The sequence below is a fragment of the Anomalospiza imberbis genome, chromosome 5, assembly GCF_031753505.1.
Source record: "Anomalospiza imberbis isolate Cuckoo-Finch-1a 21T00152 chromosome 5, ASM3175350v1, whole genome shotgun sequence".
In the NCBI taxonomy this organism is placed as follows: Eukaryota; Metazoa; Chordata; class Aves; order Passeriformes; family Viduidae; genus Anomalospiza; species Anomalospiza imberbis.
Window position 1 is genome coordinate 41,477,836 of NC_089685.1, and position 27,501 is coordinate 41,505,336.

Sequence of the window (27,501 nt, forward strand, 5' to 3'; positions counted from 1 at the left end):
AATTTTATGGTAGATTAAACATAGTGAATATAGATCTTTATATGTCACCATGAAGAGCATACTTTTAAGAATTTTAACCAGTTTTGAAACATTAGAGTGTGCTTCCTTCCTGCACCTTCTTTTTGGAATTTGCAGTTTCTGCATCTTTGGATATTCCAGTTGATAATTTCCTTATTTCCCTTTAGATGTTTCTTTTTCTCCTTTTTTATTCATTTCCATGTCTTCTTTACTCTGCTGTCAAAACAGATGTACACAAAATTCTGTGCATAATTTCTTACAGTAAAACTACATGCTCCCTCAGAAACATTTTAAGAAGTAAAATTTCAACATGAAACACGAGATAGAGGTTCAAATCTCAGCTTTCAAGGCAGCTGTAAAATGTATGAATGGTCTTTAGGGTATCTTGCAAACATTTTGTAGCCTGAGTCCTTTCATGGCTTCAGACCTCAGCTGGTTATTGTTCAGCCATTGCTGAAGCTTCAAGAACAATCCAGCAAAGAAACAGATCAAATTCATATGGTCTCTACTGTGTTTGTCTGGTGCTAGAATCCAAAACTTGCCTTTTGTAGCACTTTAGAGTACATACTTTTTTTTCATCTAAGTACTATTGTTAAAAAAAACAGAAATCACAGGCTAGTTATTCAGGCAAAGGTATATGACTGAAAACAAATAAAACTATTAACTACTCTTTCAGCGACTCAGCATTGATCAGAATCTTGCAGGTTTTGAATGAGGAAGTTTTACAAGCACTTTTACATTTTCTAGGTGGGCAGAGACATGCCAATTCCCCTAAAAAGGCTGAATTGTAACCATTTCTATCAGTTACCTGTGTGGTTATTTTTAATTTAGAGAATGGTTTTGCTTGTGGATTTCTTTTCCTCCATGCTGGTGAATTAGAATATCCTGAAGTATATTTGCCTGTAATAAAAACATACACATTGTTTCCTAACTTCAGCCACAATTTCAGGAAAGAGTCTCTCAGACAGATATGTGATTTAAATACTGCATTAGCTGAAGTTTCAATGAATGTATCATATGAGTCAGACATTGCCTCTGAAATACAAGCTAGTTTTAAAGGCAGAACTAGAACTTTAGTTTGCAATATTGTAGCATTTCCATGAGGCTCATATGATATTCGAAAAGAGGAGATTCTGCTACGAACATCCTTGGTTGTAATGAAGGGAATATTACTGGGCTGAAGACCTTCCTAAAGACATCAATGGCTTCTGTTTTATCCCTCCTAGTGAAAACCCTATATATAAGGCTATATTATGGGTTTTTTGCTAGACAGTTGATTGTGCCTCAGAATATGTTGCCTAACCACAAACCATTTTCTTTAAAAATTGATTAAAAATTAATATTATGAATATTCTTCTTTTAATTCCATCTTAACGTGATTAATTAAAATTACTAATTTTGTAATAATCTTGCAATTTTCAGTTTATACACAATGTGTAAATGTTACCATAGTGTTCTGTTTGTGTCCAAAATCTCCTATTGGTGTCAGGCTGATTCTTTTGTTTAGAGCCTTTCTGACCATAGGACTCAGGTACTGCTGGAAAGAAAGGCAGCAAAAATGTTAATGATTGTTCTTACAACAAAAATTCTGATTCCCACATTTTCAAAAATGTTCTATCCTTTTTAACCTGGAAATTTAATAAAATTCATTCTTCACATAAAGAATGTTCTCTCTATAATCTCTATACCACCTTGTCAACATTTAATGAAAGCAAACATTCAAAGAAAAAAGAAAAAAGACATAACTATTTGTCCTCAAGACAAAGCACCAATGTTGGGAATTTGTTTCTCTTTACTTTATTCACCTTAAAGTAGGCATTACTCTGTCTGAAGGAGGTCCCTCTTGTTAGAAATTAAGACAGGAAGGCATCTCAAAAGGGAGAATGAACCCATCTTAAGAGAGATGACTGAAACTGGCAAGATGAAATCACTTTTTTGATTTCTGATTATTTAAATTATTTAACACTAAATCTGCTGACAAAATGACAAATGAAAAAACAAATTATCCAGAGAAACCATGGACACAGAAACTGAAAATTCAAATAAAGCCCAAATGATGTACTAGATTGTATGAGGCTAAATATATTAGCAAGATAAAAATAAAGCAAAAGGTGTAATAAATCTGAAGCAGATTGCCAGAAAGAAAGATGCAAGACTCAGAATCCCACCTGCAGGTTTCTTGTCAAATTGATGATATAGCATGTACCATCAAGAAGACAGTAGAGTAAGATGTAGGAAAGTACCATCCTTTATGAGCAGCAGAAAGAATAGATGTCCAACATAATTAAGGTGAAAAAAATAATACTAATGTTAAACACAAAGATTTACACTGCATTCAAGTTGATAACAGAAGTGTGAACAAGACAAAAACCCTTGCTTATTCAAGACAAAAAAAAACCTAAATAATGAAAATAACCACAAATTCATAATCATGAAAACTCCAGTGAAATCCCAGTTATGGAAATATATGCTGCAAAGCAAGCAGCATATTTTTCCTACTGGGAAAAAGAAGGTTGAACAAGAAATATTTCTCAAGACACAACTGAAATTCTACTGCAAAACATACTTCTACTATAAGTAGTTAGAATGAAATAAGAGCTTAAAGGTGGAGTTTTCAAGGTTTATTAAATATTTCAAAAGAACAAGTTAAATAAGATATAGTGTAAAAAGTGAGGATCGCTATATTTGTGCACATAACTACTTCATTGCATCCATGAATTCGTGCTGTAATGATGGCTCAAACATTGTTAATGAATATTCTGTCTGACAAACTGCAAAGTTTTATAAATCTTTACATTTCTGTCTATCGATATGGCTGAAATCTACTTGTGAAAATTATGCTTGATCAAATTTACTCATGCCTGTATTTAAGGATAAATAACTTATTATTGAGATGAAGGGACCCAGTTGAGTGCAGCACAATATAGACAAGCATTTTAAGAATTCTGTGCACACAGGAACCCACCTGTAGATCCACTGAATTTTGGTTTTTGAATGACAGTCCGGTAGACTACATACGCTGATTGTCGAGGTTCTGGAGAATTTAAATGAGTGTATCTTCCAGTGTCTCTCCCATACGGACTGGAAGAAGCAGTTTCATCCTCCTTACTTTGACCCCTTTGTTGATAACTTGGTTTTACTTTGGGGTCTGGAGTGTGAATTCCTAAAAGTGAAAATACAACCAAAAAGGTTGTCCTATTATTCAAAATTTCACATAGTGCATACAACTGGAGACCAAAGAAGATTTAAAAAATGTTCTTTGTAGATAGACCAATTCAAGTATGGACTGTCCATATTTGACACTAAGAACAGAGATTTACTAGATAGTGCTAAATCATCTCACAGTTTAGTAAATAGAAATGAATAAGCTGATGATTTTTTCAAAATACCTTTGCCAGTTCCTGCATTAGCTGAATTTCTTCGCTCCTCAGAAATCCTTTTATTTTCCTTTACTTCCTTAAAGTGGTGGTTCTTTACCAGTTCAGTGTAGTTTGTTTCTGAGGGATTAAAATAACAAATATTCACTTTTTAGAAAGCACAAAAAATGTTCACAGCCAAAAACACGGTGGTATTTTTATTTTATAATCTCCTAATTCATAAATAGGTCCTTTTGGGTAGAACATGGTCTCACACTTTAATTATTCTAAAAGTGTCATTCCCCAGAAGGAAAGCAAAAGTGTCTGTATTTCCTCTAGCAGAAGAAATCTTGAAGACCAACTCAAAAATTAACTCTAAATACAAAAATCAGATCATCCTTTCTCTACACTGCATAGGCGTGAACCTCTGGAACACCCATGGCTGAGCCCATGGAGACCAATCCATGCACTTCATGCCTGGCTGTACTGTGAATGACTTCTGCCTGTAGCATCTGGATACACCCTGGACATGTGCAGTGGATGCACATAACAAAATACTACAAATGAATGAGATAAATTTGCAACAGCACTGGTTGCATAGGTAAGCCCACTTCAAACTACAAACTGAACTTCACAGGGAAAGTTGCATTGTAAAGTAACCACAGTACTCCTCTCCTGGCCCTGCTATTCTTTGGGAAGATGGGGCTTTGTTCTCCTTTTTTTCCTGCTAACATAAATAAGCACTTTTCGTTCCTCTCATTTCAGGCCAAAATGCAGTAGAAATGCTCAATTTCTGCCTCAGTTTATGGGATAGTTCAAAGACCAAAATCTGTCCTTTTTCTCCCTTTTATCCTAAAATTGCAAAGAAATAACTGGATAACAATCTACTCACAATAACATTTCGTAAATTGACAAAAGTATTCTGGAACTCTCCTGTGAAAAGGATGAAACTTATCATGAAGGTACTTTAGTGTAGGTATTTTAATTTGCCGTATGTGACTAGTTTTTGATAAACATACTCTATCAAAAGTGTTATGCTTTTTCCTTAACTATATTTTTATTGGTTTTATGAAGTCCTGTGTTCTGTGAGATACTACCTAGCATCAAATCTGTTTTACTTGTCTGAAGTGGAAAGTGCACAGCATTCCCCATGATGTAACATGAGCATCAAAGACATTAGTAATTCAGGGCCTCATAAATGAATCTATCAGAAGATGAAAATTGGCTGAAAGAAGCAGAATTAAATCATAACATACAACAACTGCTGTCATCTTGCAGTGAAAGAATGTTAATGGAAATTTCCACTGTTAATGGAAATTTCACTTCAGATTGGTTTTACACAAAATATATAATGTTCAACACACTTGCAGAGGAAAAAAAGTAATCTAGTCTAAAAATTTGCAAATATGTAATAATGAAGTACCTTTCACATTGGAATACTTTGATGTAATTGGTTCTTTTTCCTGAGGGAGTGCCTCAAATCTGTTCCCATCAACAAATGTGTTCCTCTGCATTACAAAACCACCACCTCCTGTAGGAAAGGAGTCTCACAGTTATCTATACTTGAGAGCACCCTGAGAAAGGTGAACAATGCAGAGTCTGCTTTTTAAATTGCATGTTTTTAGCTGAAGTGAGTAGAGACCAAATAGCTGATTTAATAAAGCCCACAAAAATTAGAGAAAGTAGTCTGTTAATCAGAGCTGTTAAATAGTCTGTTAAAAGCTTTAAATACATATAATTTTGAACAGAGATTCAATTATTGAATTGTGGCTCAGTGGTAAATGTTTACACAGACATAAAGGATATCTAAAAAGAAAGATACTTTTGTACATAAAGATCATAGGAAAAGATGTAGAATGCAAGATTAATTTCTACTCTGCAGTAGTTCTGGAGCTAGCAGACACACTTTGCTGCAAGCTAGAGCAAGCAGCCCTAGCATGGTATTGCACTATTTTTCCTTGACAAACTAAGGGGGAAAAAAGAGTACTACAGTTATTACTGTTTTTATCATTAATAAATATTTATGAAAAAAGGATTGAATACCACAAAGTATTAAGCAAATTCAAGGAGAATGGGGCATTCTTCGACTTTAATGACATGATTCAACACTGAACTCAATTGGTCAAAACAATATGTCTTCATTAAGGTGAACTAAGTTTATGCAGAGGGATCTGATAATATTACACAAGTTGCAGGATTTCAGCTTTGCTATTTTTCTGTAGGATAGCTGAAAAATACAAAGCTCATTCATCTTAAATATGGATAGTCTCACAAAAATAACAGGTTTTGAAAGCATTTTGACTTCAGACTCACAGTCACAGACTCACAATCACAGAATATTCTGAGTTGGAACGGACTCACGAAGATCATCAAGTCCAGCTCTTAAATGAATGGCCCATACAGGGATCAAACCCATGTCCTTGGTGTTACTAGCACCAGGATCTAACCTATTTGTCTGCATCTCTATGCTTTTTCATAACTCCACAGAACCCTTTCTTTCCCAAAATCAACTATAATCTGCATAAAGTATTTTTTCCAGTGCAATCCTAAAATAAGCATAGTATATACTCATAAACAATGTTAATGATTTATTGTTATAATTAATAGTTCAGCATGAGAAAGTGTCTAAAATATAAAGAACATATAATAACTCATATGCAAAATGGGAAAGTTTAATGCATTCATATTTAGTTATTTTATTTACCACATGACATGGAGCAATGAGAAACTGATACTACAGTATATTACCTCCATTGTCAAAGGATTTATGATCTGTTCTGGGAATACTCTCTATTGATACCCTCCTTTCTGAACTCTCCTTTTCTTTTCTTGTATTATTAAATCTTGTAGGAATTGTGTTTCCATCACCTGCAAAGGCAACAGAAAGCATGTTTAGCTATATGTAAGCACAGGTAATGGCACTGACATTCTCTTTCTCCCACCCCTATGAGCCATTGATTAGTTTAGCGCAATTTCTCTAAACCTCTCATTTCATAATCTTCTTTCTCTTTTATTAATTATTTGAATCCTGTCTAGTGTAACAGATGTCAATCTTTCATGCTATGTAAGAAAATATCGTAATTCATAGACTAAAGAAGACTATGGCTCCAAAGTAAAGACCCAGCTATAAATTACCTGCTTGTTCATGAGCTTCCCACTACCCATGAATTATATTTATTAATCCTATTTAATTGAATTTATGTCATTTTCAGGATGCATGTCATCATAGTACCTGAAGCCTCAGAGAACTCAACTGAAAAACTGTTTTAGAGAAACATATCAATCTTTTTCTCTTAATGTATTTAATGATAAATAAAGATACTTCTTAAAAGGTATGTTCATGCATTTGTCACTGAGTCTCTCATCTATAGCCTAATATATCTATGCATTTGTTAGAAAGAATTTATCAAAACTATTTTAATAACAAACATTTCAAATTTAGAAATTAGAATAGAATAGTAAATGAAAAACCAAAAGAACTGGGGTAAATGTTTATAAATTTGTATTCCTTCAACATTAATTATGTTGGATAGTCCAGAATTAAAAAAAAAAAAAAAGTAACTCTTTTGTTCTTCTCTTTTACAAGGCAATTAAAAGGTATTTAATTAAATTTAGTTACAGAAAAGTTTGATTTAACACTACATTTTGACATCAAGACACCCAAGATAGCCAGCAGAGATCATGGAGCACCTCTGAAAAAGTGGTTCATCTCACCCTTTGGCACTGCCTGGTGATTCAATAAAAAGGAGATTCATTGGAGTTCCTGTCTTGCATTTTCACCAGAGGGCCTAGATGAGAAATTCAAACTACATTCCTAACCTTAGGATGGTTAAAATTTAGACTACATAAATGTTTATCATGAAATTATATTAAATACCTATGTTGTGTATATCAGAAAAGATTGGGTTAATAGCCCATTTCTACCTTTTCCATACACAATTGATGCAGGTCATCAGCACAAGTGTGACTATATATATGACAAAAAAAGAAATGAAGTTTTTTTTTTTGTAATTTGCTGACAAATACAAATATATTTCTGCAATATCTTATTTTCACTAAATTCAAAAAGCAGGGAGGAAGTGCAAACTATGTAATACTTTCTCCCTGTTACAGCAGTTTTAGATAAGTGGTAAATACAATCCAAAGAAATTAAAATACTTGCCTTTCTGCAAGTTTTGTTCAGTAGTTTCCAAGGGTAATAACTCATCTTGCCATGGTGAAGACACAGTTTTTGTTGATTGGTGTTTGTAAGGGTTCTGAATCCCATAATACTCTCCTACACATTCCCCAAGAGGGGGAAAAAAAAAAGCCCTAATGTTTACTGTATTGGAAGCATTGCTTTTAAGGAAAGAATGATTGATTTCATATTTACCAGATGTATAGCATATATCCCTTATTGCTCTTTCCTCTTCAATATCTGTAACAGTCTTAGGCATCCAGGTAGAAACATCTGCAGAAAATATTTGTAAAAGATTACAAGATAACTAGACAAAGACCTTCAATAATTCTTAATAATAAAATATGATAGTGACTTTAATTTTTGTCATTGGTTATTTTTGGTTTTGACTGCAACTGTGCTTCTGGACTGAAAAATTATTACTTAATATTAGGTATTTTCAAGTGCAATGGGATTGCAGTTAAAACGCAGTTTAAAAAGCAAATGTTTGTTAATTCAAAAGGATTCAAAAATATCTCAAATATTCATTTTCAAAATAATCTTTCATTTATACCCACAAGGAAATCGGAATCAAGGTGTCATCAGAGAGTGCTTGTCTCAAAACCTCTGCCCAAAGTTACTACCCTGTAATGCCTGTTGGCAGAGCTGGTGAAGTGGGTGCTCCAGATCACTCAGTTAAAGCTATGAAGATTAGCAGAGTCCTACTTTTTATACTGTTTAAGTGGCATACTTAGGCTGAAACCAAGTTAGGAAGCACAAACAGGCTGGTCTACCAGCCAAGCTGATGGGCAGTGGGAAAGTGAAAGGTGGGTTGGCACAGTAATTTGCTGAATGCATGCCTGAAAGTAGTCATTCTTTCACTTTTCACTCACCAGGAATGTGTAATTTGTTCTATTCCTATGAGTCTCTTATCTCTAAGTGAGATACAGTCAATGGTTTAACTGTATTAACATATATGTCACATATATGTAAGAACATTCCGTTCAACTAGCAGAGAGTTTTGCATCAATTCTCTTTGCTAGATTTAAGAGTAACTGTCTCTAAAAAAATGACTGCCTACAGAGTTTGGTAAATCAGCTGAAAAAATTACTTAAGTTAAAGTCACACAACTAACTTTTGTAAAAACTTGTGACTTCACCTTCACTGATGAGTGTATGTAGCCCTTGTTCAAAAATGTGTTTTCCAGAAACAAACTATCTCCTAAACTTGTAATTTCATCCCAAAATTTTGAAGAGTTTTTGATGGCCATTTGAATTGGATTGCAGGCATTAGAAAATACTTTGTTGCTCAGATCTGGTGACTACCAGTTCCAACATTTTAAATATTAGCTGAAAACTATTTCAAAAAACTTTTCAACAAGCCTTTTCTAAAAATGTCATGGTTATAACAAATCAGTTGTGAGGTATGTTGCAAGAGCTGACAAAACCATTCAACTTGCTTATAAAAGAAAACAAACTGTTTACAGTTGTCTTCCTCATCATCATCCTCTTCATCTTCCTCTTCATCATCCTCTTCATCACTGAGGTTTATAATCAGTGGAGGATGAATTGGTACTAAAACATTGTCTTGATTTCTGAGTGAATCCTGGCGATGGGCTGGATGCAGAATGACTCCTTGGACATCCTGTTTCAATGGGACACCTGTAGACAAGAACATTGAATTTCTTTTGTTAGAAAGAAACTAATGTATCACATTCAGGCTGACAGCAGCAGGGACACTTCTAAAAACATTATCAGGATAAGACATTATCTTGTGCAGAGGTTGGCAAGAGAGCACCTTCCTACTCCAGAAAGTATGAAAAACAGAGGTGCCAGCTCCTCTGAATGGACACAGACACTGCTGAAAACAGACTTTTGAAAAGAGGAACATTATCATCACTGCACTATTTTAAAAAGTTGCAAACATGTTATATCAATCCAGCAACCATTTTGAACAATTTAACAATGCTAACCACAGGATTGCTCATTTTAAATTTGGAAATTTTTTCTATGCAACTAAATCTCAACTCTCGTTACTAGGTACAAATGTAGATTTTGTGAAGGAATGTGAAGATGAAATAATTTACACTTAATCAGAAAAAAAGATCAGAAAATAGGTTATTTTCCTAAGGAATTTATCTCCACACATAATATTTTCAGCAAAATGGTTTTATTACTGGGATAACACATTCCAAGAGCCAGGAAGTACAATGGACTAAAAAGAAAAATTATGAAAGATGTTGAGTGTATAAGAATTGTTCAAGCTGACTGATTTTAGACCACAGTATTCTGCACATTATATTAAAAATATTGAAGTAAGATATATTTTCCAGTCTAAAAGAAAGTATGTGCATTTTTCTATTATTCCAGGTTTTTTTTATTCATGTGCATCTCTTGCATGCCTATGAGCAGCACGTATATCATGTTAAACCTTTTCTCATAACATGATTGCAAATTAAATTTGTTGTTGTATCTCATGTAAGAGACGTGTAAGATACAACACTAACTTGAGGGAGCCTTTTTCAGTGTTCAGAACAGGCTATTTTTAGCTACAGGTAGAATAAGCCAAATTAAACTTAAATTAGTTTAACAAGATTTTTAAGTATAAGAACAAAAAAAATTGCAGGCTTAGTATCTGCAATGCTATTGTGGTACACACAGGCTTTGAACTTGTACATATTTCAGTAAAAAGTAATTGGTCTGTTTTCTAGCTGTGATTGTCGGACATTGCTCTTGCACAGGATACCCTGGCCCACAGTGTCTTTTGGGTACGGTCTCTGACTTGCACCACAGCCAAAAGCATGCTGTGTAAGTGGGAGCTGTGCTGAAGGCAGTATGGGTACTTGGAAAAACAGCACTCCAGGTCTTGCCTTGATCCTGTGTGCTTAGTTAGGCTCCACATGCCCAGATATGACAGCCTACATTTTCCTGAGGTAATTTCAGGAACAGCAGGTTTCATGGTGACTTGCTCTCCTCACTCCTGCTTCTGACAGTTGTCTTTGTTCCTTGCCCTGGACTCTGACCCTCTTCAGGTTTCAGCTGCCTACTGGGATTTCTGGTAGTCAAGAGCTCCTCTTAGAAACGGATGAGGGAAAAAACCCAACTCGTTTCCACAAATAGAGTGCTGCCTTACACACTATTACTGTACTTCAGTAATATTTAACCAAAGCTCAAGGCCTAATTTTTTTATTCAAAACAACAAACTGGAAATATATCTGTACAAACAGCTCTGTAATCTGATGTTATCTCTACAAGGGGCGTCTCGTCCATACATGTTGTGCTCTATCAACAGATATTGGTATCCCTACCAACCTCCTCCTCCCACCACACACACTACTTTTGATTTCTCTTAAATTATTACCTGCATACTAACCATTTGAACTACTAGAGAGATTTAATCTAATAGAAATTCAAGCTAAGCAACATTTTTGTTTCATGGATCTCAACAACCTAAATGTGACTTCATCTTTTATATCACTAATAGGTATGAAGATTCATAATATGACAGCTAAAATAATTAAAGTGGCAATCTTATTCAAATTCCTTTCTTTCCCTTAAACTTGCTGGGCTAGATCATACCTGATTGATTCATCGTGGTGCATTTCTTGACCTTAAATCAATGCTTTCTTATGCTTTCTTATATGAGCAATGGAAGGATATTTTTGTCTATTTCGCTACTCTAATGAACAAATTGTTGAGAAAATATTTTTACTCACTGTTACTAGGTGGCAAATAAAGTCCATTTATATTACGGGGTTTTCTGTGAAAGAAGTCACAGCTTATCCTCCTACAGCCCACGGGCTCTGTCTCCCAGAAACAGGAGAACTTGCTGTAGTTTTGCTGCAGGAGAAAACAGTTTTCAGGTGTTTTAAATATAACAATCAAAATGGAATAAATGAATTAGTACATGCTGTATGAACATAGGATTGAATATATGACAGTTCACAGTGCTATAAACATATGACCAAGATTTTGTGGGACCATATTCTTATAGTTTACAACATTTCAAATTATCTTTTATGACTTTTGTCATAAACTGTAAATAGCTCTAAAGTTACTGAGTTAAGACAATGGTGTTCGGTGATGTAAAATTGTTTCTAGATTAGAATAGGGGTAAGACAGTCTATTCAGTTTACTGCAGACTTTTCATGAGCAGGTGGGAAGGAAAAAAATCTCTTAAGTCATTTAACTGACATGTGGCTGAGTTTACTTTTCTGTACAATGGAAAAATCAGATCAATCTCCAATGAAATGTGCTGTACAAGTGCAAATCTTGTACTTGTACTGCCTTACTATTAAAGGACATGAATCTATGGGGAAAAGTGGTAAGAAAAAAAACCCAGAAAGATTCCCAACAAAAACTAAAAAAAAATTGGGATTTGATGTTGGCACTGCTGCTATTACACTGTTCACACCATCTTTCAGCTCCAGCTGTTTTTAAAGATGACAAATAAAAACCTAATGGGAATAATAGTCTGTCTACATGGATTTGTTAAATTATTGCTTCTTTACTCATACTGCTGCTGTCCCTCTATTGATCAATGTGGCACCAGCTAAAAATGCTGCACAATATTGCAGAGATAGAACTTTCACAACAGGATTCACTTCTGTTAGTCACACATAAAATTGTTGTTCTGCATCTCTGTCTTACCAGAGTTCGCAGTTTTCAGCACCATCTCTGATGATACAATTCACTTATCCTTATAACCTGAGGTATCTTTCTCAAACATATGATAAACTTGTAACTCCAAAGAGGCAAGGGCTCATGAGATTTACCCCGAATATGTAAACTCAGGCTTATATCCTGTATGTGAACAGCATCCCGCCTGAGAACTGTAAATGCCAGGTTGGGGGTTATTTCTGAATGAGTTTCTGAGTAATTTTTTAAATGAAGACAAGGCCGTACTTGAAAATATTGGACTATTTGGAAGCAGGTTTCTCCCAGTTCAAGACATTAACAGCTATGTCTAAGAGTAACATCTCGAAAAACTTTTGGATTGTAGTCATTACAATTGGGCCACCCCCTGAGACACAAAGCCTATCTCCCAGGCATTAACACCTAACATCCTGACCCTTAAAAACTGATGGAATAACCAAGAGCCCTAAAACCATCCCTGGATTTTTACTAGGTGGAATGCAAGTACTTCTTTGATTTAAAGCTATCAGCAGTCAGGCAAATAATCTTATCCTTAAATCAGTTTTCTTCCTAATGCCAAACCTTCAGATGACATAAAACTCAGTGGATAGTGTAGCTAAAACAAAAAATAGCTGAAGGAAGCAAGTGGTACCTTCTCCATGAGGCTGAACTGTTGAACTGAACTGAGAGCAGTTGTTAGCCAGGATGGAATGTTACATTTTAACAGCTGCCAACTGCTCTTCCAGCTTGGGACATCCGCATGATGCTGCTGCATGACCTGTCCAGGCTGAACACCTTCCTTTCTCTCTATTGCATCCAAGTAAAATATAGAATATCACAGCATTACAAAGAGTTGTCCATTTTGGTGCTTTTTTAATGTGAAATGGAGCAAACCAATTTAGCAAAGCTTAAACAATACCCAACTTCTTGCTGATGCAACTGTGGTCTTAAAACCAAATCTCTGATAACACAAAGATACCACAGCTTGCTGTGCAACAACAGTCAGATAGAGGATGAGAATATGTGTGAGAGAAAGAACCCTCGGCCACCAAGGTCAGGGAAGAAGGGGAAGAAGGTGCTCCAGACGCCGGGGCAGAGAGTGTCTCCTGCAGCCCTTCGCGAAGGCCATGGCGAGGCAGCTGTGCCCCTGCAGCCCATGAGGATCCACGGTGCAGCAGAGATGGACCTGCAGCCTGTGGAGGGCCCCAGGCCAGGGCAGGTTGGTGCACCCAAAGGAGGCTGTGACCCATGAGAAGCCCGCGCTGGATCAAGTTCCTGGCAGAACCTATAGACTCAGGAGTCCATAGGAGTCTACTACTGCAGGAGCCGGCGTTGGAGAAAGCGCAGCTGCCCCGTCGCTGGGCCTGATGCTAGACGGGAGGCGGCCCCGCCCCGCGCAGCAGCAGCGCCCCGGCGGCGGCCGCGGCGGACTCCATTTCCCGTGGCGCAGCGCGGGCGGGCGGGCGCAGGCACGGCGGCGGGCGGCGGCGGCGGGCCGGGACCATGAGGCGGCGGGGTGCGGTGCAGCGCAAGGTGCCGTGTCTGTTCGTCACCGAGGTGAAGGACGAGCCCTCGGCCAAGCGGGAGCGACAGGTGGCTGGGGCAGCACCGGGACGGGAGGACGGGGGCCGGGCAGGTGGGGCTGGGCCCGTGCCCGAGCCCAGGGGAAATCGCTGGGCCGCGGCTTGCTACAGCACGGACTGTGTCAGAGCCCCCAGCCGCGGCCGAGTGGCGAGAAGGCCGGCTATAGATCTAAGGGAACCTCACGGGAGAGGCTTGCATAGGGTTGTCCCGCTGAAATGCGGGGAGGAAGGCCCGTCGGCGTGCCGTGTCAGCTCAGCCCCACGCTTTTCCTGGCAAGTGCATACAGGTGTTCACCCTGATGCTGTGTTTGCTTTTCTAAGTGAAGGCCACTCCAGCATGACCGCACGTGGAGCCTGTGTGAAACCATCCTGCCATTGCCGCCTGTGAGCCTCGTAGGAAGAAAAATGAGTATCCCTTTTAGTTTTAGTTTTTTTATTTGTTGTTGTTTTGTTTTTGAAATATCTAGCTTAAGACAGAAGAAGAATGAGGCTGCGAGATGTGGACAGATTGGGGCGGCACACCCACCTGCCTAGCTGCAGACCTCCAGCTTGTGTTCCCTGATTTTAGTAGCAGCTGTGTAGTGAGATTGAATGCAACTGTGGGTGACCTTCTCCCATTGGTGATTGGCTTCTGGATGAAAGAGCTGAAATGGTTGCCAAAACAACAGTAACATAATTGTTCAACTCAGAGTTAAACCGTCTCAGTAATGGTAATACAAGGGTACCTCCCTACACTGGTGATTCTTCACACAGATAAACATACAAGAGTAATAGATCTGGAATTGGCACATGCTATTTTTGTTTGGTTTGTTTTGGTTTAGGTTTTTTGTATTTTTTTGTTGTTGCTTGGATTTTGTTTTTGCTTTGGATTTCAAAGTTCAGGCAAGGATAAAACGTGATTATGACTGGTAGGGAAGAAAGGGAGTGGTAAAACAAATGGGAATGTTTTGTCACTGCCCTGAAATTTTTAATGTAATTTTCATATATGCTGTTTGTTATGGTTACACATCTTATAATATGAAACAGTCATGTCATGTAACACACAGGTTCTCATTTTATGCATTCCACATTCTGTTTCAAGACTTCTGCAAGACAAGGACTTGCTTTGTGTTTTGCTAGCAGAAAGAGTCCAGATTAAAAGACAAAGTTGACTGGGGAGAGAAGAGGGAGGTATGATGATTATAGAGAAAAGGATTTGAATCCAGTCACAACTGAGTGCATGTTTGCAGTGAAACTGTTAGAGAAGCTGTACTGAAGTCCTAGAAATTTGTACTAGGTGGCTGTTTGTTTAAGATCTACGGGTCATGTATTTCTTTGCTCTTTGGAAGTGCGAAAGTGTTTAACTGACATTGATGATCCTAAGTGTTTAATACCAGGATGCTTTTGCTACCTTGCAAAAGCACACCTGCTCTGTATATTGCACTAACATGGTGCTATTGACTTTCATCTCCAAACTGAAAGCTGGGGAGAGCTAGTCGGGAGGAATTTCTATTGCCACCCTAATGCAGCAAGAAGGTGGATCTCAAAATGTTGCTGTGTTCGACTGGAACCCTTCTAGTTTATATGCCCTGTTTAAAGTGGAAAGCAAAATGATCTCTAAATAATAATCAAGGATGGGGAAGAGGGAGAGACTTTACAGATTGCCCTAGTTCTTCTGTCTTAGAGTACTTTGCAAACTATCAAGTTTTGAAGAAACTATTTGAAATCAGCCCTATAATGTGTAATGCTTAAACAGCTGGATATATAGAGGCCAATTGTAAAAGAAGCAAGAATCTGTATGAGAGCAAGGCAGTAACGTAGCCACTTGTCTTCTTTTCAGCCATTTAAAGTTTTGGCAACTGACACTCTAACTGGAAAAGCATTAGAGGCAGATGTACACAATGCAGTTCCTACTGAAAAAGTGGATGGAACCTGCTGTTATGTAACAACATATAAAGGTAATAAAGGAAGATCCATTTGCAGATTTCTCATGCTGACTAGAACTCATTTTACTTAGTTTTTCACCTTTTTTTGGTATGATTTATCTACAGCCGTTGTGAATTCAAGTGTCATTAAGCATCTTCACCACAAAATAATAGTTACCATAAACTTAAAAGGTGTTTCTATAGTTGTTCTAGCATTTACTCTAAAACATATGAAGTATGATTTAAGTGAATATGAACATCCAGGAACTATTCCAGTTTTTAAATTTCCTATTAATAAGTCTTTCTTGCAAACTGGGTCATGTATAATAGAGTGTCTGATTTCCTTGGGGGAGATTTATAGAAGTACAGAGGTTGGGAGGAAGTGAGAAGACTGTGGTTCATTGACTCAGTGGGGCTCATGCCTTCACCTGCAGTTGTAAGGGAACTTTGTATTCTGCTAGGCAGGACTGTACATAGAGTCTAAAATAGATTTGGAAATTCACATAGTGTACTTTGAATTTAAATAGTGGATGGCTTTGCTTATAAAATTTCTCTAGTGGCAAATGGGAATTCCTGTCTTGCCTGTTATGTAGTTGATTTCAGTACTCTGCAGGGTATGGTCACCTCAGTAAAGTGCTGGTTTTGTCTTTGGAAACTCCTAGGACAACCCTATCTATGGGCCAGGTTGGATCGAAAACCCACCAAACAAGGTGAAAAAAGGTTTAAACGATTCTTGTATTCGTTGGAAGATTGCAAAGGTTAGTGAAGATTTCTTTCCTTCTTTTTGGCAATGTAAGTTAGCCAGTTAGAAAAACAGCTAGGCTAACACAGGAAATAATCAGTTATCCTGCTCCAGTTTTTTTAACATCACCCTTTACATTGAAGAGCTTTGAAATGGAAAAAGTAGCTAAATTTTTAATGCTAATTTTGAACCTTTAAATTTCTTAAAGGCTAAATGCATCTTTAAACTATTCTGATGGTAAACCACTTGAGTGTGACAGATGTTGGTGGTTGTACAAAGTAACTGGGACAACTGTCTATAAAACAAGGTTTAGATCAATTGTATTTTGATAATTGTATTGAAAGACAACTAAAGCAAAGTTGGTTAACAGTTTACCAAAACCAAAGTGTTGCATTTATGTCTAGAATTTGTTTGGAATGTTGAAGAGGATTTCAAGCCTGTTCCAGATACCTGGATTCCAGCAAAGGACATAGAGTTCTCTAATGGCAATCCTTTGCCCGATGAAAATGGACATATGCCAGGTACCTATGATGCAGCACAGGTAAAACTGGGGAAAGGTGTGTGTGAATTTCTGAAGTGAATTATAATTAATTCCAGAGTTAAAAATAGTAGTTAACGTATCCAGAAAAGATAAAATTGTAATGTCATTAATTCACTATCCAGAAAGGCTTTGTTCTTCTGACACATGGAAATAATTGCAGTTTGCTGTATAAACTTACAGGCCTTCAGCTGAAGGCATAATTCTCACATTTGCATTGTTCTGAGAGAGAACAGTTTTTTCTCTTTCTGTTTAGTTAACTGTAGGGTTTTTTAAATGCCTGTAACAGCTTTTAGTATGCATTTAATTAACATCAGATATGTACTTTAGTAAAATGTAGTGTTTTCTCATAGGTTGGGTGCCCGTGGAGAAGAATAGTCAGCAGTACTGCTGGCACTCATCTGTTGTAAATTATGAGGCTGGAATAGCACTGGTATTGAAACACCATGCTGAGCCAGGGCTTCTGGAAATCAGTCCCGTGCCATTATCAGAAATTTTAGAACAAACATTGGAGCTTATTGGAACTAATATCAATGCAAATCCATATGGTAAGTTTACATAGTCTGTTCTTAAATACCTTTTTTTTTTCTAAGTGGTATTTTTGAGGGAAATCAGTGCATTTTCTTTGTGTAAGTTTTTAAAAAGTTTTCCAGTAGAAACCTTCTTAGAAAGGAGAGAAGGGGCTGGCTGAAGAAACTCTCACCCAAAAATACTCACCTTAGAAAGCTGTGTTGTCATGGGACCAGTTATGTCTATTAAACCTCAGTTACTATAAAAATACATTGCTTTTGTCTTTCAAAAAGATTTTGACTGGGAAAACTGTTATAAATATTATTATTAAAATACTGGTAGAATTCTTAAAGTTTGTTTCTTGGCGCCTTCACTTTTTTTTTTTTTGCATGCACTTTTGATTAATTGAGGTAGAAAACTTTATTGAGCCATTGTTTGGCGTCCCTAAAGTTAGTCACAAGTTGCAATTTTTAAATTGTGAAATAGGAATTTTTTTTAAGAAATGTAATTTAGGCTAAATTTCAGTTGTGGCTTCTTCCTTTAAAGGCCTTATAATGAGAAACTAATTACATATGAGCTCAAGTGAGTTCTCACTTCTGTGCTTTGCTGTTAGGATAACTTGCAAGGATGGATAGGAAAAATAATCCTACCTGGTCCTAAACATTTCCTCGGTATGTACAAGAATTGCAACAAAAAGTTCTAATAGCTGTGTCCTTAAATGAAGATTTATGTTAACAGGAAAAGGCAATGCAGTTGTTAACAGCCTGGTTTTAAGTATTCATGAGACGATATGCCAGATTTTCAGGAACTAAGGTGTTTGTGCCATTGATTGTGATCTGAAGCATGAAGGATTTAGCTGGTAACTTTCTGGTGACTGGGGAGGTGACCACAACGGAAAACCAGACAACTGTATAAATCTGTGTCGTGTTTATTTTATACAAAGGAGGAGGAGGTTTTAATAAACATAAATTAAAATGTGAGGAGAGACAGCTGCATTTGATACTTAAAAATGCAATTACTGTTCTTTTAAAGGCAGGACAATATTGTAGTATCTAATAGAAGTTTGCCTTTACAGAGTGCTTTAAAGATGTCTGCAATAACAAAAGTGAGGGAACACAGTAACTAGGAGGAAGGTATTTGTTTCTTTAAACGTAGGATTGGGAAGCAAGAAGCACCCTCTACATCTTCTGGTCCCACATGGAGCATTTGAAATAAAGAATCCACCTGCCTTGAAGCAAAATGACATACTGTCTTGGTTTGAAAGCTGTATGGAGGGTAAAGTTGAAGGAATTGTGTGGCACTGCTATGATGGATGTTTAATCAAGGTAAGTATGTGGATGGACATGTGGAAAACACTGTAAGAATTCATAAAATGTGAAGTACTGTATTCATTTTTTTTCCCAAATTTTTTAATGGTAAATGTTCTCCAACAGATGAGATGACAGTACAATTAGTAAAGCTACTGAACTACAATAACATAACATATTGAACTTTTTCATTCCCAACATGCTTATAAATTAATTGAGAATATATTTTTGTGCCCCTCTGTATAGAAATCATTCGTTTTAAAGCTTAATTCCTCTATTTAAAAATTTAGTTCTCATAATGTTGACTAATAGATCAAGTATTATTAATAAGAATGTGATTTCTGATTAATTAGCAGGTTTGTATTATTTCTTAAACTGTGGAGGACACCTTGGTTCTGGTTTGCTTTTTGCACTTTGTTGTTCATGTTATAGAGATAACTAATTAATGGTTTTAAGTGCCCTGATGCAGAGGATCCTGGAATCCACAGACACTTCGAAGCTGGGAATTGCTGCAGTACTCTATCAAAATGGCTGAACTTATCTTCTTTCCTTTTCTTTTAGCTCCATCGCCATCATCTTGGTTTACCTTGGCCACTTGCAGAGACGTACCTGAATTCTCAGCCTGTTGTAATTTCTTTTAATAGAACTAAATATGACTATGACTTTGAACCAAAGAGTTTGTTTCACCATTTTTCAATGTTGGATGGACAAAGATTTGACAGACTCAAAGATATCAAGTTTGATGCTTGAAATTATTTTTTCCTTTTAAGTTAATTGTTGTATGTCCTGCATTCCTCTTACTTGTGTCTATCACAGAATTCTTTATGAATACTCTTCAAACTTAGGCAACAGTCAAGGTAATACTGTATCATTTTAAGTTTATCCTAAATGACTAACTTTAAATAACAGAGATATGACAGCCAGAGCAGAGATCTAGCTTCCAGCATGTTTATTTTATGAAAAATCCTTAACTTTTGAACACATTCCTGGAAACTGTTAGCATTAAGTGTAGGAAGTATGTTTTCTACCACTGGCTGGTCCTAAAAGCTTTTTACTAATGAGTGCAATCAACTGGAAAAGTTACATAGGTTGTGCTTCTACAAATGTAATTATTATGACACTGTTGTATGTTGGTTTGAGACTTAGCATCAAGCTTCTTAACAGTAAAAAGACATATTTCAGTTGGGACCAGAATTTGTCCTAAAATTCGACAATTTTTTTTTTTAAGTTGTAACAGTTTCTTATGGGGGAAAACTTCCTGGTTATCATTTAACTGTACATCTGGAGCATTATGCTATTATTTAAAAACCCAGTTAACCTGTATCCTTCATGCATTTGCACTATTTTAGGACAAAAAGAGTAAATAATAGAAAATATGCTAGTTTTGGAGAGCCTACTAAGTGGAAAGAGTCATGACTTTGCTTAGTAATTCCCATTTACAACTGTTTCTCAATTAGGAAATTTAATCACAGGCATATTAAGTAAGATAAGGTATATAAATAATAAAGGTGAGACTGAATGATCATTTGAGTTGGCTTTATTTCATTTCTGCTACAAAAGTATACATCCAGCAATATAAAATAAACAAAATGAAAACTCAATTATGTACAAAAAGACCACTGGTTTGGCTGAAATATTATAGCCTCATTTTCAGTTCTTTGTTCTTGGATTTTTTAACATTGAAGTAAAATAACCAGCACACTCATCCTGAGTTCAGAGTTAAACATTATGGTTGCACAAGGCAACAAGAGGAAATTACTGATCTGGGATTTAGCATACTTAGTATGCTGACAGTTTAAAGGTTTATTAACTTTTAAGAGAAGCCCAAAATTTCAATTTCACATGACACCTTATTACCCAAATTAACAGTTCTGAATGAAAAGATATTGCGCAGGAGAGGTAAAACTTGCTTTTGTTTTGATTGTTGTATATAAATACTGACAATGAACTGTTGAATAATCCAATTCTGCACTCTTAGGTGTGTGCAAGCTAACATAACTTTAAGAGACTTGTATAATTCCAAGATAAACACAGACAATTTTATTTTTTATATCAATGATGAGGATACTGAACACTACTCTAATCAACAGAAATGTTGCTTGGACTATCCTGAATGCCAGATTCTTCACAAAGCTGCTTCAATCTCTCTTCCAAGATAATATTTTTTTTTACTTCTTCCTTGTAGTTATATTTTAGATCCTCAAGTTCTTCAAAAAAGGAAGGATTATAGGTTTCTAGTTCTCTTCTCAGCTCTTTTGTCTCTTCCTGTTGAAAAGAATGAGGGAGTACCACCTTTATCCAGAATTGTGTTAATACCACTATTTTAATACCTTTTTTTGCCTTTTTCTTGAGCGACTATATGATAAGAGAATAATGATCTTGTCTAGAAGCAAAAAGGTCTACCTATAAACAGTACCTTCATAAAGACAAAATAGGCTTTGTAAACAGAGTTTAAAAATAGACTTTGTCATTAAATATTAATTCAGCTATTAAATAGCTCTTTCTAGCTAACCATAGTTTTGCTTATTATCTTGCCTAGGATGATCCTCGCAGCTCACCTTTAATTTCTGTTTTTCGAGCTCTGAAACTTCCAGTTGTGACTGGAGGTCATCTATTTCCGTCAGCAGTTTGTCAATTTTATCCTCTACCGTTTCATTATGTCCTGCAAAAATAATGATTTTTTAAATGAAATTTTAAATAGTGAAAACCCATGGCACAAATAATCTTGTTTCAGTAATTATGCATCTCCTGAAAGCTGAAACAGTTAAATAAAACCAATTAGGATCACCAAACATTAAAGTCACCTGGGCTTTTCCTTAGTTCTTGTACCAGTTAGGCAGTGGTGCCTAGTTCCTGTGATTGAATGCAGTAGCCCACTGGCCAGTCTGTAAGCAAACCTTTGAGAAATACAACTTGAGAAATCCTCTGAATTAAATGCAGGAAGTTTGTAAGTACTGTAAGGATCTTGTTGCATATATTCATAATTTCAATAGGGTTAGTTTTGGTTTTTTCCCTCCAGTCATGCGGCAGTGTGCTGCTCTATAGTGCTCTGCTTTTCCCATGGACTGATGCCTGCTAGGTCTTAAATCCTTCACAGAGCTGGTAACTGGAAATAAACAGTCATTCTCTAGCATCTTGGAACCCAAAGCCAGAGGTGTAGGAAAGAGGATTTCAATGAATGAATAACATCTTAAAGTCTTTTGAGGTTAATAAAGCAAGTGGGGGCAGGAACTACATACCTTCTTGTGAGGGGAAAATCATATAAAGTTCACAGCCTGTTGCTCAAAATAATTGATTATGGAGATTTTTTTACTGAAAATTCTCTTCAAAAAGCTTGTATATGTACTCAAAAATTCAATACCTTAATCTGCTTCAGTTTACACTACTTCAGCATTAGTCTACTTCAAATAATTCTGTAGGTTTATTATCACTTTGCACACAAATACTAAGTAGTTTTGACCTTAAATACAAGAATACCATTATTTTAAGGTATGGAAAATTATTACCAGCTGCAGGACTGTCACTTATAGAGGTGTGTCTTTCCTGCTTACAAGCCTTCATCAGATGCACTAGTTCTGCTTTTTCTTTCTCTAATTGATTATTAGTTAATCTGGAATATTAAAAAAAATAGATTTTTTAAAAATTAAAGTATTTTAAAACATAAAATATTTAACTGAAAATTGCAGTGGCCATTTCATGATCTTCTTATTTCATGTGTATTTACTGAGGTGTTTAGTTAGTTTAGAAGTACATTACCTTAAAAGCTGAAGCTCCTTGATGATGTTTTGCTCTGTCCCTGCACCTTCAGGATGATGTTTAAGATGCTCAATCTTAAAAGAAAAATTAAGAAAGTTTTATTCTTGAAAACAATATCCATGGCGATGCAGTTCAGATAGAGTTCTCTTGAACACAAGATTAAAAAAAGAATGAAAATAGTACAAAGGATGTAACCAAACATTAAGCTATCAGAAAAAAAAATGCTCCTGTACAGTTTTTACACACAAAGCTCATTCTTGATAGCCTTTCCAAAGTTAGTAAAGATCATTGCTATGTATTTCATGAAGGATGAAGAAATAATTGTTTAGACACAGACAGTTGGATACATAACTACACCAACATACAGTATACCTGTGCATAAGGAATTGATATGCCTAAATGATTTAAATGATTTAAAAATATTATTGATGTGCTTATTTGCATACCTGGTTGTCCCAGTTCATTTTGAAAGATTGTATGAAAACCCTGTGATTTTGCAATGACAGCCAATGAGGGTACACTGCCTAGAGGTGACCTACAGTTAAGTTAGAAGAGGTCCCTGACCAGAGAGGGAGGGAGCCTCTGAAAGAGACACCTGGTTCAAGATGCAGGAGCACAACAGTGGATTAAATAAGTGATTATATACAGTTAATAAATGCAGTGACAGTTCATGAACTTGCTTGAGGCTACTGGCAATGATAGGTTTTTGTTCTGTTACTACCAAACATGGTAAGGATTTGGATTTTTTTGTTTTACACAATCAGGCTCTGTTTTTTGAAATGTAGTTAACTTTGAACTTTGACCTCATCCCTTCATCAGTACTTGAGACATGAAAGAAACTGGAAAGTATGTTGCTTCCAGAGTAATATCACAAAATGAAAGACTTCTATCTCTGTGTTAAATTTGCTGCTGTATATACTTCATGTTAATAACACTGATGTTAGAAAAGGAAAAACAGGGAAAAACTAACAAAGTAATTGTTTTACAGGAATCAATTCCAAGTTCTATTTACTGAACACATCTACTTCCTTACATAATATATATATGACTTCCCAAATTGGAAGTTTTGTATTTGATATCTTACACTGAGAAGAGTGAGTACAAGGTGCTTGGGGAAGAAATCTGCATATAAATAAATGAGAAGATGAAAGCTGATGTAGGCGCAGTGCTAGGACTGCACCTCTCTACTTTAAAAGCCAAAATGTGATACATCTGTCCAAAGGTACCTGAGTTCAAAATTCATTAACTCTTCCACATATACAATAGTACTTGTAGGACTACTGGAGTCTGCATGTAAGAGGCCAGACTGGAAACAGAAATGAGGATCCAGTTTAGGATAGCAAACTGAATACTCTCCTGCCCCCCACCAAAAAAAAACCAGACTGGAGGGAATAGGGAAGTCTCTGCAGCAACCTCACTGCAGAACAAGCTAGAAAGATTGTAAGACCTTTTGAAGTATCTCTCTACAGGCTGTCATGTCATCACTGAAACTATAAGAAAAAAAACCCTATAGAAGAGCACAGTAGAAAAATAATAGTTTTCCTCAGACTGCAAGTCAAGAATATATATTGATAATATGTGGTAAACCTCATTAATTGGCTAAAATATGTAAATATAGCAACTATGACTGAAATAAAAACCTATAAAATAAAGGATTGGAGAAAAACCAAGTATTCTGCCACTACAGACATTACAAAGACAAATTAAGCATTCTATTTTCAGAGTTATCTAGCTAAATTTTACTCACCTGTTCTTTTAGATCTTGTAAATTTTTATCAGCATTGTGTTCACGTTCTGTTGCTTCCTGAAGCAGCCGTTTAAGGTTAGCAATGCTTTGGGTTTTTTTAGCAATATCTATTTCCATTTCCTTCAACTTAGTTTCATGCATTCTGGCAGTATTTTTATTTAGAAAAAATAAAAGCAAAACTTAACACTTATGCAGAAACAGAGATTAAAATATCTTTAGGAGAATAAATGCTGTAAAATACACACTAAAATATGTTTGGGGCATTGGCTTTGAAATAACCAGTGACCTTATTTTGCTGAAAGATACATAATGAGAAACACATCTTTAATCCTAGAATTAATAAAGACTATTCTAGATATTACTTCTGTGGTTCTCTTTTGGTGTCTACACTTTATTAAAAGGGGACAGGAATGTTTTCATGCTATTGCAAATAAACCCCAAACACCTGCTAAAAGGATCCATGTTACTGATGCACTATGTACACCAGTTGGACCTTACTTCAGTGTTATACCTTTTAAAGTATTTTTTAATGATTTAGTAATTTATGGAAAATGTACTGAGAAAAGGGCTAATACAGATGAAGAAGATGAAGACTCCAAGGCCAAAACTATTCTGCAGTAAGTTGTTTACCCTGGAGGAAGAGCAGTCTGAGGAAGATTCCATTTTGCTTTGAGCTTTACAAGGCTACAAAAAGGTTTGTGTAGAATTTGAAATGTTGTAAGGTACCTCTAGAGGTCACATAGCCCAGTCTCCCATCTGAATCCATCTGGATTTTCTGATAGCAATGCAGTGTCCAACACCTTGCTACCTGACAGAGTCTTCTGAAGGGTCACTGGGATGACAGCCCTTTGTCTGCCCTACGAAACGCTTACTGTTGTTACCATGCATATGCATTGGTAGATGTGCTGGTTGAGGTGGATTGTATGTTGAAGTTCCCCAAGCAGCTTCTCTAGGTTAGTAAGGTCGTTATGTTATTAACTTACGTTAAATTAATGTTAAAGTAAATGCAAATAGAAGGCTTTATTCACATGAGTTGAAATGAGCAAGTACAATTAAACATGACCATGTATTTTGTACCTATACACAATTATGTATTTCTCAACTAAATAAAAGCAAGTAGAAATGTTTCTCAAAAGAGGTGAAGAACAAAAAGAATAAATGTATGAATACTGCTGAGCCAATATGCCAGCTGTTAAGGGCCTACCATCTTCACTGCATGCTCATATTCTCTCTCTGCTGCGGCCATTAGCTACTTCTGTCCTGTTCTGCTGTCGATTTTGCTCTCCTTCCTTAGACAAATTATGGCTGTCATTGGACCTTGCATAGAGACATTTTAACTCACTGGATAGTCCAGGGGAAGGTTAAACCAAATGTGAAGTATCAAAGAAGAAACGGCTCAGCAATATGTCAGAGTAGCACTAGACTCCCCAAGGGGTCCTGTGGGAGTGCAAGACCGGGAAGGCAGTAAAATCTTGGACATCAAGAGTGATCTGACTTAAGATGAAATTAGACAAGTCTCTCTTCTGTCCAGCTGATTTTATGCCCTAATAAGTTTACTGCCAGATTTTGTAGATACCTTCAATTTCTGTTTATTAAAGAGAACTTTAAAGTATTTATTTATTTATTCATTTAAATTATATTTATTTAAATTATATATTTATTTATTTAAAGTATATATTAAAGAGTAAAGAGCAATACATCAAGTTATTTCGCCCTGAAGTCATCCAGGAGTCCAGGACTAAGTATTTCTTAGCAAAAATATGCTCTCTTCTGTCCTTATGCAGGACAAAGGTTGTTTATTTATCTTAATAGCATAAGCATTGTATCATTTTTCTGTCCTCTTATTACATTCTCAATTCCTACCTTGTTACAATGGACTTCCAGTTTCTGCTATCAGCTCCATCAAATTGGCTCTCAGCCAAATTTAGCTTCTTAATGGTTTCCTCCAGCTGTACATTTAACTTCCCATTTAATATCTCCAAGTTATTCTTCTCTATTCGTAGCTTCTCTCCACTGTCAGCTTCCTATTATTCAATAAAAGCAAAGCTTTATGGAATACTTAACCTCACATGAAGCATGGTATTATTTCAAATGACAGTGAGATAGGGTCAGTGCTGATGTAGAGGAAAACTGCATCCAGACTACTAGCGCTACAACTTCCAGATTTGATCTTGGGCTGGTCTTTGGATATCTCCTCTCCACATACAGTGAAATAAATCTGTCATGGCAATATCAGAGTTATATCAACCATTAAGAAAAATAAAAACCACATACTTACCATTACCAGTGCCTACTGGAAATAAAGGGATGCATTAAAATGATCATACCTTTTTCAGTTCTTTACGTAGTCTCTCATTTTCAGCAATGAGTTTTTCCATTCCTTTGGTTTTAGATTCATAACGCACATTCAGCTGGCCCTCCAGATCAAGTTTTGTTTTTTCCATTTCAGACTAAAGATCAAACAGTTTGTAAAAACACATTTACATTACTTAGTAGATTTCAGATTTCCATTTTTAAAGCACACCATAGTTACAGCTACTTCCCACAGTGAACATTTTATCACATAATTAAATATATCCTTAAGATACAAAGTACCTTAAACTGCACAGTATGTTATGCTAAAATGAAGTCTTGCCTTTCTGTTCTATATATTTCATATCTGGCATTTTCAAAACAGGTTTGTGCCAGTCATCATCAACAGGCTTACTACTCCATTTTGTTACTAACTTGCATATAAACTGTTACCGAAATATAGTTACTGGAGACAAATCTATACCTTTAGCCTCTCATTTTCCTGCTCAAGACCAAGTAATTTCTCATTAGAAACCACAGCTGGAGCTTTTTTCAGTTCTTCATTTTCTCTTTGGACTCTCTCTACAACCTTTTTCATCAAGCCAATTGTTTTTTCCAGTTCTGGGACTGTCTTTCCACTTCTACCAGCCTACAGAAGGGAGAAGGAAAAAAGTAAAAGTGAGCAAATAGTTCATCTTAACATTCTGAGATACTCCAAATCTTACTTTATTGCTTATTTTCCCATTGCAATTCATATTTATAGGAAAAATGATGCTTTATTTTGATATGACTTGAACCCTAGAATTTCTAGCATACTTATCTTTCCAAAACACCTAATGTTTTAATGTTATTAATTCCCCAAGTCAACAAATCAACTTCTTCATTTTCTACGTAATCCTAAAGAGCTGCAGTTAAATCTCAAAATCTGCTATACTCGTCAACTAAACTGAAACATTAG

At 36.1% G+C, this 27,501-nt stretch overlaps 3 protein-coding genes across 8 annotated transcripts in view; 1 reads left to right on the forward strand and 2 right to left on the reverse strand.

Annotated features, from left to right (window-relative positions):
- Positions 1 to 667: 667 nt before the first annotated feature.
- Positions 668 to 13,245, reverse strand: C5H12orf50 (chromosome 5 C12orf50 homolog). Of its 4 annotated transcripts, XM_068190343.1 has the most exons (11): positions 12,817 to 13,241; positions 11,246 to 11,369; positions 9,015 to 9,191; positions 7,747 to 7,824; positions 7,537 to 7,650; positions 6,123 to 6,242; positions 4,798 to 4,905; positions 3,408 to 3,515; positions 2,984 to 3,181; positions 1,466 to 1,555; positions 668 to 918 (listed from the first exon to the last, which is right to left on the reverse strand). In XM_068190343.1, exons 1-11 carry the CDS (start codon positions 12,937 to 12,939, stop codon positions 683 to 685), a joined length of 1,476 nt encoding a protein of 491 aa, XP_068046444.1. In that variant the 5' UTR covers positions 12,940 to 13,241; the 3' UTR covers positions 668 to 682. The 4 variants fall into 4 exon arrangements, with proteins under 4 accessions (XP_068046444.1, XP_068046443.1, XP_068046442.1 ...); XM_068190342.1 differs by lacking the exon at positions 7,537 to 7,650 and having other exon boundaries at positions 7,747 to 7,814; positions 9,017 to 9,191; positions 12,817 to 13,245; XM_068190341.1 differs by lacking the exon at positions 7,537 to 7,650 and having other exon boundaries at positions 1,466 to 1,552; positions 12,817 to 13,244.
- A 359-nt stretch (positions 13,246 to 13,604) lies between these two features.
- Positions 13,605 to 19,968, forward strand: RLIG1 (RNA 5'-phosphate and 3'-OH ligase 1). Of its 3 annotated transcripts, none has more exons than XM_068190344.1 (7): positions 13,605 to 13,757; positions 15,567 to 15,684; positions 16,314 to 16,409; positions 16,798 to 16,914; positions 17,285 to 17,479; positions 18,597 to 18,766; positions 19,310 to 19,968. In XM_068190344.1, exons 1-7 carry the CDS (start codon positions 13,668 to 13,670, stop codon positions 19,496 to 19,498), a joined length of 975 nt encoding a protein of 324 aa, XP_068046445.1. In that variant the 5' UTR covers positions 13,605 to 13,667; the 3' UTR covers positions 19,499 to 19,968. The 3 variants fall into 3 exon arrangements, with proteins under 3 accessions (XP_068046445.1, XP_068046447.1, XP_068046446.1); XM_068190346.1 differs by having other exon boundaries at positions 13,617 to 13,721; XM_068190345.1 differs by lacking the exon at positions 13,605 to 13,757 and adding an exon at positions 14,329 to 14,514.
- Positions 19,897 to 27,501, reverse strand: part of CEP290 (centrosomal protein 290) — a 48,471-nt gene continuing 40,866 nt past the window's right edge. Inside the window, 9 exon segments of the mRNA XM_068191964.1 lie at positions 19,897 to 19,904; positions 20,827 to 21,013; positions 21,307 to 21,410; positions 22,255 to 22,358; positions 22,505 to 22,578; positions 24,252 to 24,393; positions 26,115 to 26,275; positions 26,579 to 26,701; positions 27,028 to 27,192. Coding sequence (XP_068048065.1) covers positions 19,897 to 19,904; positions 20,827 to 21,013; positions 21,307 to 21,410; positions 22,255 to 22,358; positions 22,505 to 22,578; positions 24,252 to 24,393; positions 26,115 to 26,275; positions 26,579 to 26,701; positions 27,028 to 27,192 — 1,068 coding nt within the window.